Here is a 13264-nt window from a genome sequence, read left to right on the forward strand (position 1 = left end):
CCGCCCAGGCAGGCAAGCAGCCCCCAGCCCGGTTCAGGTGAGCCCTGCTTCACTCCACAAGGCCCTCCAGGTGGCGCAGAGGTGAGCTGGGACCTTCCTGCGCTCCCCCAGATGCTCCTGGTCCTGTCACCCTCCACCCAGCAGGTACGCAGGGGAGGCCACCTGCCGTCTGCCCCAAGCCCTTGCCATGCACCTCCCTGGCCAGGTGTTTGTGAGAGTGGCTGGGGATGTGGGGCCACCGCCTCCTCTGGCTGTGGGAGTTTGTGGTTCCATCTACCTTGCAAATGAGCTTTGGAGCACGTTTATTTTGGGGACAGCAGGATCCAAGAGGGGCTGCCTCAGGCTGCAGCCAGGCTCAGATCAGATGTTTAGGGAGAACAAGAGGTGAAGGTGTTAAGCTTCCAAAAGGGCATAGCCAGATGTTCACATCTGTCTGGGGCACTTGTCCTGGTCCATCAGAGCAGGCCTGCAAGGAGGCCAAAGGAGGAGGCAGGACCCGTGGTCCTCCACCAGGGCACACAGCCCCACCTGGCGCCCACAGGAGGGCTCCTGGACTAGCGGCTGGCGGGGGGGCTTTCTCCTCCAAAGAGCCAGGGCCTGGGCCACGGCCCCTAGGGCATCCCACCATGCATGGGCTCCAACCTCAAGCCAGAAACTACCGATTCTGCACAGACCCTCTTTCTCCATGGTCCATGTGTTACCATGTCTAGGGGACACTTCTGCAAATCTACCCTATTCACCCCAGCTCATCCCCACTGCCTGCCCCTGGGCCAGGCCCCACTGTCTCTTGCCCAAGCCTTTGTCCTGGCTTTTCCTCCTCTGCAGCCTTCTTTTCTACGCCAGATTAACCTTCCCTACCTGTAGAACTGATCACACCACTGCTCTGCTCAGAGACTTTCCATGGCTCCCTAATGCCCCCTGAAAAAAGTTCAAATTTCTCAGCCTAGACCCAGAAACACCCCAGTTGTCATTCTCTCCCTCACATCCCAGGTACCAGGCAGGCCAGGAGCCCACCCTAAACCCACTCAACTCTGTGTCTCTCCATATAAACTGCTGCCTCCCTTGGAAATGGTTCCGCCCACAGACTCACCTGTCGCAGGTCTCAGCTCCATCGATACCCAGGGCAGAGCCCAACTCTTCTGAGCCACCTTCCCAGATCCCCTAGTTGGAACTAGCCTCATTCCTTCCAGAACTGCACTGTCCACTGTGGCAGCCACCAGCCACATGCGGCTCCTGGGCATTTGACATGCGGCTGGTCTGATGAGCGAAGGGCCACGAGTGAAAAATACACGGTGTATTCTGAAGATTTAGCATGAAACAAGAATGCCAAATACTTCAATTATATTTAGATTGATTAAATGTTGCAATGAAAATATTTTGGATTGCGTGAAATAAAATATATCATTAAGATGAATTTCGTCTGTTTCCTTTCATTTTGGTGAACGCGGAGACAAGAAACCTCAGTACCGCACGGCTCCCACTGCACCTCTGTGCACACCGCTGCTCCGGCCCAGGGGTCGGCATACTTGTCCAGCAAATGTTCCGAGCTCTGCGGGCCATATGGTCTCTGTTGCCGCTGCTCAAGGCTGCCACCGCAGCGCAAAAGCTGCCACGGACAGCATGTAAACACATGAGCGTGGCCGGGTTCCAACCAAACTTTTTTTATAAAAACAGAGGGTGGGATGGATCTGGCCCAGTGGTCTCCGCTCTAGATCACTGGTTTCTAGACTTTTGAAGAGGACTACTTAGTAAAATGTATTTTTCAAAAGGGGAAGGGGGAGGGCAGATTGATTCCAACTGCCAACCTTTTATTTTACCAAATACGGACATGAAAAAAGTGAACCATGGGTATCCTTGTCACTTCATTAAAATGGGCATTCAAATGGGGATTCACACAAAGAGTGAACAGACGCATCTTTACGAAGACATTTACTACTCGTAGACTCTTAGTTTTCCCACTTTGCCACGGGTAGGTGAAGGCTTTGTCAAGGACACAGCCCGTCTAGACTGGCACTGGGGGGTCGGTCTAGGCCAGCCCCTGGGTCTGGCAGACATGCTGGGCCTCTGAGACATGCGGCCGCAGGAGGGGCCCCCCAAAACACACCAAGTTTTAGAGCAGTGGACTCCTCCAGGTCCCCCATTCCATGCCCATTCCGATGGAGGAGGTTTGGGGGGCCGGAGGGTCTGCATTTCTACCTGGTTCCCTGTGCTGCTGGTCTGCAGACTAGACTATGAGTAGTGAGGCCTGGAGTTGCATTTGTCCAACAGAACTTTCTGCAATGACAGAAACATTCTAGATCTGCCCCACATGTTACTCATGACCCCACATGAGCACTGAGCCCTTGAAATGTGGCTAGTCTGAATGGAGATGTGCCGTACGTGCAAAATCTATACCAGATTTCAAAAACTTAGTACAAAAACAAGAATGCAACCAACTCATTAGTAACGTATTTCACACTGGTTACTTGTTGGGATGATATCTGGGATAAATCAGGGTTAAAAAAAGGTATTACTGAAATTCATCTCATCTGCTTCTTTTCACTTCTTTTAATTGGCTACTATAAAATTTAAACTTTCCTATTGGCTGGGACTATATCTTTATCGGACAGCATTGTTCTAGAGCCTCTGAGACACAGAGCCAGCCAGCCTCTCTTGAATTCCTCTTGTGACAGGGAACTTACCACCTCGCATGACAACCAATGCTAAAGTTGGGAGATTATAGCTAGAAATGTCCTTCGAGATTTTTCGGTAAACCCACTGCCCGTTCCCACCCTCTGGTCCTGTCCAGGTGGGAGGGTCTGTTCTCCCCACGTGCCAACCTGCTGAGCTTTGAAGATGGCCTGCCAAGATCTTGACTGAATCCCCCAGATGCCTTTAGCTCCTATTCGCCCTGCCCTAAATACGCCATGGTGTGGCAGTACCTTCCCCCTGAAAATATGACACGTGGGACGGAGCAAATTCCCGCGCATGCGTTCTCCATTCCTAACCCCACTCCCCATGTTTGCGCAGCCCTGAACTGGTCCCTTGGCAGGTTTCCTGATGAGGGAATGAGGCCCAGGAGGAGAAGGGCAGGTCGGGCAGACCTGTGATCAGAACTCAAACGTTCCTGATTTTTAATCCAGGCCTTTTCCCACAGTGCCTTGCCATGCAGCTCCAGACGCATGAAGTTTTCCCTCCCCCCACCTTCTACTGGGACGGTTTCTGCCTGTGTTGTCTTGGGACCCCCCTCCCCATAGGCATATGGAGCTTTGCACATACCACGCACTGAAGCTGAACCGCCCCTGAGGGTCCTTTCAGACAAGGGAGGGAGCAGGGTGTCGTATCAGTGACCCCCAACCCCAGAATCATCGTCAGGGCGGCGGCTCATGGGCTCATGACGTGTATACTTCTTTTGCCTGTTTTTTTTCGTTCCTCTTAATTTCCCGGCCTGCCCATCTTTGCCAAGAGGTACAGGAACACGAGGTGAGCCCTGGCCAGAACAGGAGAACAGGGCGTCTCGCTTGGCCAGGTGGCCGCAGGCGGAGGTGGAGGGCACCAGGGAAGCCTCCAAAGCAAATGTCCCCCAGTGCTTGGTGGTAGGTTCACGGGGGCTAGGGATTGCATCTTCATCGTCACGGTGGCTCCCTTTTGCTTTCCCACCACACACACATGCACACGCACAACACACAACCACACACAATACACAACCACACGCACACACTGGCACACAAACACACACAGGCACTTGCACAGTCTCACTGACACTTGCACATACACATCGTCCCCTCGGCACAGTGTGGGTGCAGGCGACATTGTCTAAATGAGACTAAGCCCTGGGAGCCGTGATCTGGGCACAGCAGAATCGAGGGTCCTCCTGGGCAGGAGTGATGGCCGTGAACCCCAGCAGAACATAGCCTTCGCCCTGCAGTGCTGCTCCCTCTGCCCAGAATGGCTCCTCCTCCTCTGTTGCCGGGTCTCAGCTAAAGGCCCTCTCTGCCCTCACAGGGAGACCCGCCTGACAAGCCACGTGGCCTCCCCCAGCCCGTGTCCTCCTTTCCACCTCTCACCTCTGTCCCTCACTGTTCTTCTCACACTTGGCAATCTTATCTGCCTTTCTGGTGACTTTCCGTTGCCTCCCTTCCCCACTGGAACGAGACTCCATGTGGGCAGGGACGACACCAGCCTGGGGCCAATATGCATGGGGCGTACCTGGCGCTGCTGACAGAGCACCCCGCCCTTTGCTGGTTCCTACCTCCGCTCTGCAGATGAGGAAACAAGACCTGAGGAAACAAGACGGAGAGCCCAGGCACATGCTCTAGGCCCCAGGGCCAGCTGCTGGGGGGAGCCCAGGACAGTCAGAGTCTACCCCCACCCCCCACAGGGGTAATATTACAGGACCTCCAGCCGGCCGTTCCCAGGCTAGAGGGGAAGCCACTTCTCAGGACCACCTAGTGTGCATGATGGCCAGCAGATGGTGTGACTCTGGGAGTCCCCTGTGGGCCTAGCCCTGCACTGGCTCAGGCAGCACGATGAAGCAGCCTCCTTCCTGCTCGAGGGGCTCCAGGGACCAGTCCTCTCCCACATGTCCACCCAGGCCCCCCACTGCTCCCCTGGACAAGCTCCCTATGGTCAGACGCTCAGAGCTGACTCACCACACCTGGGCATGCCGGAGACACCCACTCGGGGTGAGGAAGAGGCTGGACGCCACACCTGGGCTGGTGGTGATGGGGCAGGTATGGGCTGGGGGGAGCAAGAAGGAGCCTCTGCACCCTAAAAGCCCTCTGGAGGGGAAGGAAGAAGACGTGAAATCCCAACATAGAGGCCTGGACACTGAAGCCCTGGCCAGGGAGGGAAGACATTGGCTGGCCCCCTCTCTGACCAGCCATGGACACGCCCTTGCAGCCACGGCATGTCCATGGCCCAAATTGGCGAGGCCAATTTGCTGAGGCTGAGTTGAGCCTGTGAGCCCCAGGAAGCACAGGACGGGAGCTTTGATTCCCAACTCTAAACCCGGGGCCTAATGCAGTGCCTGGCACAAATAGCCACTCCATAGATAATTCGTGGACGCTGACCACCCCCTCCTCGTCTGTCGATCCCCTGAGCTGTGCAAGGATCCCAGGGGTACAGAGACCTTGCCTGCCCCCTGGAGCTCCTGGCCTGGAGGGGGACAAGACTTGCTCCCACCGCCTCTCAGAGGCTACCGGCCCGTCTCTGTTACAGCTGGCGGTGACTCCAGTGCCGGCAGATGGGCTGGGCCCAGCTGGCACCAGAGCCACCCCAGGGAGCCCCACAGCAGGGCCCATAGCACATGCCTGACAGCCCAGCCGAGCAGCCCGAGGCCTCCTGCCCCAGCCCAAGTCCCAGCCCCACCTAGGTCTCCTTCCAGAACTGGATTCGCTCCCCAAGGGAGCCCTGGAGGCCAAGGACCACGCTCAGCTGCGCTGGTGACACAAAAGGCTGGGGTCAGTCCTGCTGGTCCGAGTAAATGCAATTTGTAATGTATGTGCAGCCCCTGACGGAGCCACATAACAATTTGGCTGATGGGCTGGCAGGCCGGGGAGGGGCTGGCGGGGGCTGGCCAGAGCGCAGGGGATGAGGAGGGACTGGAACCCCGGGAGGGAGTCAGGGTGAAGGGGAAAAGCAGAGAGAAAATGAATACGGGAGAGAAGAGAAAGTAGGCCGGGAGGGAAGGAGAGGAGAAGGTGGGAGAGTCTTAGCAGCGTGGAATATTCTAGGGACGAGTGACATGAAGGCAGAAGAGAAAGGATGAAGGCTGTTGGGGAGCAGAGAGAGAGGTGCTGGGGGGAGAGAGGCCAGGAGGAGACAGGGACAGCAACGTGCAGCTCACCGGGGTCCCCAGAGGTCTAGGGTGGCTGGCCAAGCCCTGCCCTTGGGGAGTAAGGGAGCCCCTCCTGCAGGCCCGTAGCACAGCCGCTGCTTCACAGGGCCTGGGTCAGAACCAACTCTGGGTCACAGAGGCCCCTGAGGCTCCTCAGGCCCCACGCTGCCAGGAGCTGTGACCTCCCTCCTGACGCCTGCCCTGTCCACAGGACCACTGCCTTGGCCCAGGAGCCGAGCCAGCTGCCAGGAGTGGCAGGCACCGCCCCAGAGCTGGCCTGAGGCCCTGCCAGCCTCCCACTATCCTCCGGGAACCCAATATTCTGCTTTGAGCCGCCTTCGGGTGGCTGTCCTCAGCAAGAGGGACAGAGGACAGAGGGCACTTGGGCTGGGACTTCAGCCTCATCTCCTCCAAGGATGGTGCCATTTTGTGATTTCCAAGTTGTGTGTGCAGCTCAGCGACTGCCCCGCTGGTCTAGGGGGCTGTGGGCACCCAGCTGTACCCAGAGGAGAGAAGAGGCTGCAGGCCTAGTCTTTGCCTGGCTGCAGCGTTCTCCCCTGCCCTCTGCGGGCCTCCCAGCATGCCAACTGGCTGTCAGCTTAGCCCCAAGCCAGCCACCCCTGCTCCTCTGCCCCCTACCAGCTGGACAGCAGGGTGAGGGGGGAAGGCCAGCACTATCTACTCAGCCACCAAACCCAGGACCTCGGGAGGCAGTCAGGACAAGCCTTCTCTGCACCCCACAAGAACCCAGAGCCGCAGTGCAGGTGGGCCCACTTCCCAGAGTCGTAGGGGGTCCCTGAGGTGGGGGAGGATGACAGCCCAGCCAACACTTCACTTATGATTCTCGGGAACTGGGTATGTGAGTCGAACCTCAGCCACAACCATGAGACACAGTCGCAGACCTCCTTAACAGAACGGGAAAATCCTACAACGCTGGGAAAAGTCAGCCATTCCCCATATGCTATGAGGCCCCCCACGACTTCCCCCACCACCCCCAACCCCTCCAGGCCTCGAGGCACGCGTGTCTCTCCACATTGACGCACTGACTCAGGCTCAGAGATGTCTCATTGGGGAGGACCCTGTCCCTGGCCTGAGGCACCCCGCCTCTGGGCAGAGACGCCCCACAGGGCAGTTGAGGGTCCAAGGCCACTTGCTCTGCGCAGCCTTCACGCTCTGCTGGGTCTGAACATGGAGCATCCCGCGGCTCCTGCGCTGAGCAGCCCTCTGTCCGTGCCCGGAGCTGGAGCTCCCCTCGGCTGCCGCTCCTCGCCATTCTCACCACCTGTGTTCATCCCACATCCAGCCAGACACAGCCCCCTGCTCCACGCTCTTCAGAGAAACCCACTCACCCCAAGGAACAAGACATGACAAGACAAGATGCGCGGGTTTTGGAGGCAGGCCACTTCCACCTTCCCCAACCCAAAAGGAATCTCCAAAACACCGCTGGCTATTCAGGGACACCCGGGCTCAAGATACGCAGGGAAGCCGAGAGCGTTTAAGGCACGTGAAGGCTGCACCAGTCATTTTTCTTTTGCACGTGGCCGCAGAAGAAAAGAACTTCCCAAGTCCTCGCTACTCACCGGAACGTGAGGCGGACCTGAGCGGCAATCCGGTGGTCTGACTGCCTGGCTCGAATCCAGGCTCAGCAGCTTTATATGAGTTAGCACGTTCCCTAACCTCTCTGTGCCTCAGTTTCCTCAGCTGTAAAATGTGCACATACACTCAGCAGATTCTGGAACAAACATGAGCTGCCGGAGTGAAAACTGGGGAAGAACCCAGGGAAATAACTGAGTTACTTCAGCAACCAATTGACGCCAGGGTAACGTGGTTTCGCCGTAAGGACACAAGTCTCAAGGCATGGGTAGCTAAGACAATGCTATCCTTGGTCCCCAAGAATGCCCGGGGGCAAGGGCTCCTAGACCAGGTGGGTCAATTTAGAATGAGCGTCATGTGACCTCAACTACTCGTCTGGTTAAACTCCCCAGTTCATAGGATAATTTTTAGGATGTAGCTCTGGCCAACAGACCAGACCTCAACAGCATGTCCTTCTGAAGATGCAGGTGGGCAAGCTGCTGTTCGGTGCCTGCCCCTCCCGCGGGCCGGGGGGTACTCATAGGCACATGATGTCACCACGAGCAAGGAGGTCTCAGTCGGGGTTCCTGGAACCCCACCATGGCGACACACCAACAGCCCAGGAACGGAGATGAAACGCCCAGGCGTGCTCAGAAGGTTTGAGAAGCGGTGTTACCTTTGCTACAGTAATTAATTCTTATTAAAAATTCCTGTGATTAGCAGTGTTACTACCCCAAAGAGAATGATTACTAATAAGAGCAGAGCTTCCTAATGAATCTCAGAACAGATCCTGGAACTCCCTGACCCCCGGAGGAGCCTTTGGGTTCCACACCTGAGGGAGCACTTTCTGCTCTCACCAACTCTAAGAAGCAATCCGCCTCATACTGCAAAGCTGGATGGAAACCCCACATCCTCCATGGAAACTTCCGGTGATTGGCAATTCTGACAGCAACGGAAGCTATCTGTGATCTCACCTTGATTAAAACATAAAGACAGAAGACCAACAGAACTCAGAACACCGCCCTCAGGAAGGCTGCAGGTGCTCACGTTCTCCGGGCCCGTTCCTCTCTGACCAGCCAGCGCAGCCCCGGCCCCTCCGTCACTAAGGCTCCTTTGTACAGAACTTAAGCACTTACATCTCTCTCCCCCAGAGCCATTTCCCTGCTTCACAAGCGGATGTAGTGATAAGAGTCTCTTTTATAGGACACTGCAGCTTAATAATAAGTAACTACCGTGAGAAAATCCCTTTTGGTGGGCATGGGGGTTTTTTCCTCCCATTCCTACAACTTTCTTTGCTGGAGCCCAGACCAGGCCTCATGGGGAGTCTTGCGGACGTTCTGGATTTCCAGATCAGGTCCCTTTGCTCTGACAGGTGACCAGTCTCGGCCCCACCCCTCGCTGGCCGCAATGCACCAGGGACAGCAGCCTCCCTGCGTCCCATCCCAAGATCCCTGGCAGGGGCTAGATGTGGGGCAACCAGGGCCCAGGACTGCCCTGGAGGGAGCCGAGGTACTCACATGGAGCCGGAGCCCGTAGGTGGGCTCCTCGTGGCGGGCTGGGCAGGTGGGGAAACCAAGGCCGGGCTGTGTGGGACACAACCTGAGCAAGGCCCAGGGCCGCTCAGGTGAGCTCTTAATACACGCCAGAGCCCAACCGCAGCTGGATTCCTCCCGGTGTCGGGGGACCCGAAGTTGTCCCGCAGACAGTTAGAACTGTGGAAAATATCAGCACTGCTGAGAAGCTGAGAGGAGGGACGCTGGACAACAAGCTTCTCTAATTAACTACGTATAGAGCTGCTGTGTCTCAGAGGGGACACAGCCCTTTCTCAGCACAGTTGGGGTCCAGCCCGGGCAGCAGGTAAACGTTGATGTTTTAATACAAAAGAATTCCATCGGTTGGGGTTTTATTTTCTAATTTCCAGTTTGAAAGACTCTATGTTTCAAAAGCTTCTTGTTTAAATGCTGCATCTTAATGCACCACAAACTACACCTCTTGCCTTGCTTGATTTCACATCTTTTGCTCCTGCTCCTGTTATCAAACGTGCTGCTGAGACTGAACACGCAGCCTACATATGGCACCAAGGTTCACTCATGCAGACCTGCAACCCCTCGCCAGGAGCCTGCAGGAGGGGCAGCTCTGATCCTGGAGGCCTGGCCAGGGGCTGCCCCAGCCCCCTCCTCACGTGGCCTCCACTTCCAGGGGACACGGGAGGCTGTGTCTCACTCAAAAGTGGTTTGGGACAACCTGGGTCTCTAAATGTCACTGTTTGTTTTGTATCGGCCCTGGACCACCAGAGCTGCGCGTGCGCCTATAAAAACAGGCCCCCACAAACAGGCAGGAAGTGGCTGCATTCTAGATCTTTCCCAGCCCACTGAAACACTGGGCCACCCCTGCAGGCAGCTGTGAAGGAAACTTCAAAGCCTGGCCCTATGGGCACTCTCTGTGGCTCTCCCAGAAATGATCCTGCTCATGGCTGACATTCACTCGGGATGCGTATGGCTCACGAGCAGCCTTTTTGCCATCCCGCTGCCCCTACAGAAAGCTCAAGCGCCACTCATTGAGGATGCATTCACCCAGCCCTGGAGGAACCGGGGTGCCTTCCCCACTGATCACTTTGGTGCACTCACTCCAACCATGAACACTGGTCTGACTCCATCCAGACAGCGCCAATGTCTGCCTGGGCTTCTTCGGAAGGTTGCTGCTAATTCATCTTAACTCACCCCTCCTCCCATTCAGCCCGGGGGGATGGTATGCTTTCACCCTCTTTCTGAGAGGAAGAGCCTGAGGTTCAGAGAGGTGAACTGACTTGCTTAACACAATCAGTAAACCATAGATTAGTTTCCAATCCCACACTCTGCCTATGGAACCTGGAGCCTCTTCCTGCAGCCCAGGGCATTCCTGCCCAGTAGGGAGGTGGGGGTGGGACTGGGTGGGGCAGATCCTTGCTACTTTGAGTGGTGTGCCCCTGGACTTCACCTGAGAGCTTGTGAGAAATGCAGATTCTTGGGTCCCACCCCAGAGACCCCATGGAAATTTGGGAGGTGCTGGAAAGCTGACCCTCGAGGTCCACCCTGACCATCTGTGGGGAATTTCAGGATTTGGCCACGGCCTGGGCTCGGACACCTGCCTGTGGGCATGGAGGCCCCGGCAACGGCTCTTGTTGCCACTGAGCTGTGCCCAGGGCGGCCCAGACTCACAGGTGACCCTGGATTGAAGGCCACTTCCGGCCACCCTCTGCCCCTGACCGTCATGTTCCCGACCTGTCCCTTCCTCTGCAGTTGCTAACATGTTTGGCAATTCCTGCCGCGTGGACCCTTGGGAGGAACCGACCCGAGTGCCCACCTGCCCAGGGGCTGGCTGCCCTGGCTCAGCTCTGAGTGCCCCATCTTTATCTGTCATCTCCACAGCTCCTCCCGAGCCACCTCCGATGGCTCCTTCCTTCTTGGCTCCCTGGAGAGCCCAAAGAGCACAAAAAGACAAGAACCCACTGTCCAAAGGCCCAGCCCCACCTGGAGCCTCACTGTCTCCAAGAAACACACACCTCTGCCTTCCTCCCTTCCAATGCTGGCACCGGGGAGGCCGTGAAGGAACACGTCCACTTCGACCCTTAGTCCTGGCCTGACCCTGATCACCAGCATTGGGGTAGCCTCCCCTACTCTCTGCTTCCCGTGTCCACACCCAGCCCAGGATGCAGATCTGGCCCTATGGGAGCCCTCCTGCTGGGCCGGGCAGGCCCCAGGTCAGGCTGAAGCTGTCCGGCCTCACCGTCCACCCCCGTCAAGCTCCAGGCCTCCCCAAGCAGCCGCTCCCGCCCCTGCAGGCCCAGGCAGAGGTTGAGGGTGCTAAAGATGAAGACAGCCCCAACGACAAAAGGAGGGAGGGCAGGCCCGGAGGCGTGGGCACCCAGAGTGGGTGAAGCAGGGTACTGTAGCCCCCGGCAGGCTCTGGCCAAGCTGGCACCTACAACCGCAGCCCCAAGAGGCCAAAGGGCCTGGGGGAGGCGAGGGAGTCCCCAGACCGTTCCCAGTGCAGGCATGGGACCGCACTGATTCCGTAACGGGGATCGCGGATCGCAAGACCTCTGCCCTCCACATCCCGGCCGGCTGGCGGGCAGGCGGCAGCTATACTCTGTGCGCATCTCCCCGTGGAGCGTCCTGGGGATTTGGGGGCTCAGAGTCGCTTGGCTTCCTGCCCCCCTCGCCAGCCCGAGCTTCCGGCGCAGCCCCGCAGATTGCAAAACTCTAGCCCCAACCCCCTCCCGGACCGGAGCTCCCAGGGCCTCCCTTGCCAGCCAGCCCCACCAAGCGGGTGGCCCGCCTCCCCCGGGGCCCGGCGCGTGGTTCCCAATGCAGCACAGCTCGGCGCCCCTGCCGCCTCCGCGCGGCCCCCACGCTTTCCCGACGCGGCCGGGGAGGGGCCCTGCGCCCCGCCCCCACGCCCCCCGCGGCCCGGCGCGAAGTTCCCCAAAGTGACCCGGGCGCCAAGCACCTCCGCCCCCTCCCCTTTCCTCCCCTCGGGTTTCCCCCGAGGCTCCGCCCGCCGCCCCCTCCCGCGCCTTTGGAAAAGTTGCAAGCGACGCCCCAAACTCCGGCCCCCTGCCCGGCGCCACACGCGCCCCGGGCGACCCCGCACTAGGCCGCCGCGCAGGGGCGCAGTCCCCTCACCGGGCCCGGCGCCATGACGCGGGGAGTGCAGCGGGGCCCCGGCGGCGGCGCCGAGGTGGCCAAGCGCGGGTATGGGCGGCGGCGCGGGGCACACGTGCGCCGGGCGGGGGGCCGGGCCGGGCCGGGGGCCGCTTACCTGTTGGAGGTAGAGGAAGGCGGGCGGGCAGGGCACGGAGTGCGGGAGCATGCTGCCGGAGTTGGACAGCAGGAGGCAGCCCGAGTTCGCCATGGAGCACAGCATGGGGCGGCAGGGGGGCGCCCAGCGGCCGGAGGCAGATCTGCGCTCGCTGCGCGGCTCGCACCCTCCGCACGTCCCTCGGTGTGTGCGCGCGCCGTGCCTCCCGGGCGCCCTCTCGGTCTCCTCCTCCTTCTCCTCTTCCTCCTCCGGCCCTCCCCTCCCCCTCGTGGCGCTCTTTAAGAGGGAGGCATGGAAGGAAAGCGGCCCGCCTCTGCCCGGTGCTCCCCTGCCGGACGGGGATGCTGGAGAGAGCGCGCGAGAATATGGCAAAAGAGGATATACGCGCGAGAGAATGGATGAGGGACAGCGGGGGAGAGCGAGTCAGTCACTTTGGAGCCACCGGAGCCCTGTCTGCAAAGAGTGGTGCGTGTGCGTGTGTGAGTGTGCGCGTGTGCGCGCGTGTGTAGCGGTGGGAGGGGGAGTCCCTGGCGTACTCCAACATCAAACAGCCCCCGCGCGGAGGGAAGAGAATCGGCAACGACGGCACAACAGCTGATCCCACATTTAACCCCTCGCCCGCCGGCGCAGGGGCGGCCAGCCCTGGCCACCTCCCGCGGGCCCCTCCGCTCCCCTCCTCCTCCTCCCTGCATCCAGCAGCTGCCCCCGAGTTTGGGGTCTGCAATCTCCCTTTTCCCCAGCTCTGTCCGCCGTCTGGCCGCTGCGGAGAGAAGGAGCGGCTCTGTGGGCTCTGCGGCCCGACCGGAAGGCGCTTAGTCCTGCTTGGCGATGAGAGAAGCGCCTCTCCTAAGGGAGGCCGACTCAGTGGCAGGGATGTCGGTGATGTAATGAGGGCATCTACGCAGAGGCTTCCGCGCTGGGGAACGCTTCTCCCGCTGCCCAAAGCTTGGAAACCCAGCTGGAGCCCGCGGGAGCCTCTCCTGCTCTCCCACTGGCCCCCAGGCCCTATTTACACCCCAAGCCTGCCACAGGCACGTGATCTTGTGGACACTTAATATGGGGGGCGGGGGGGCA

General features: G+C 59.0%; 1 protein-coding gene across 5 annotated transcripts in view; it reads right to left on the bottom strand.

Annotated features, from left to right (window-relative positions):
* The window catches only part of RBFOX3 (RNA binding fox-1 homolog 3), an 86657-nt gene extending 74260 nt beyond the window's left edge, over positions 1–12397 (bottom strand). Inside the window, exon 1 of one of the 5 annotated variants that reach the window (XM_087441716.1) lies at positions 12191–12397. In XM_087441716.1, the coding sequence (XP_087297842.1) occupies positions 12191–12295 (105 nt within the window). In that variant the 5' untranslated portion in view covers positions 12296–12397. The remainder of the gene's footprint in view (positions 1–12190) is intronic. The other 4 variants (XM_087441717.1, XM_087441718.1, XM_087441719.1 and 1 more) reach the window with 4 other exon arrangements.
* Positions 12398–13264: the final 867 nt, after the last annotated feature.

This window comes from Ceratotherium simum, chromosome 16, assembly GCF_057802395.1.
Source record: "Ceratotherium simum simum isolate JZ-2026a chromosome 16, ASM5780239v1, whole genome shotgun sequence".
NCBI lineage: Eukaryota > Metazoa > Chordata > Mammalia > Perissodactyla > Rhinocerotidae > Ceratotherium > Ceratotherium simum.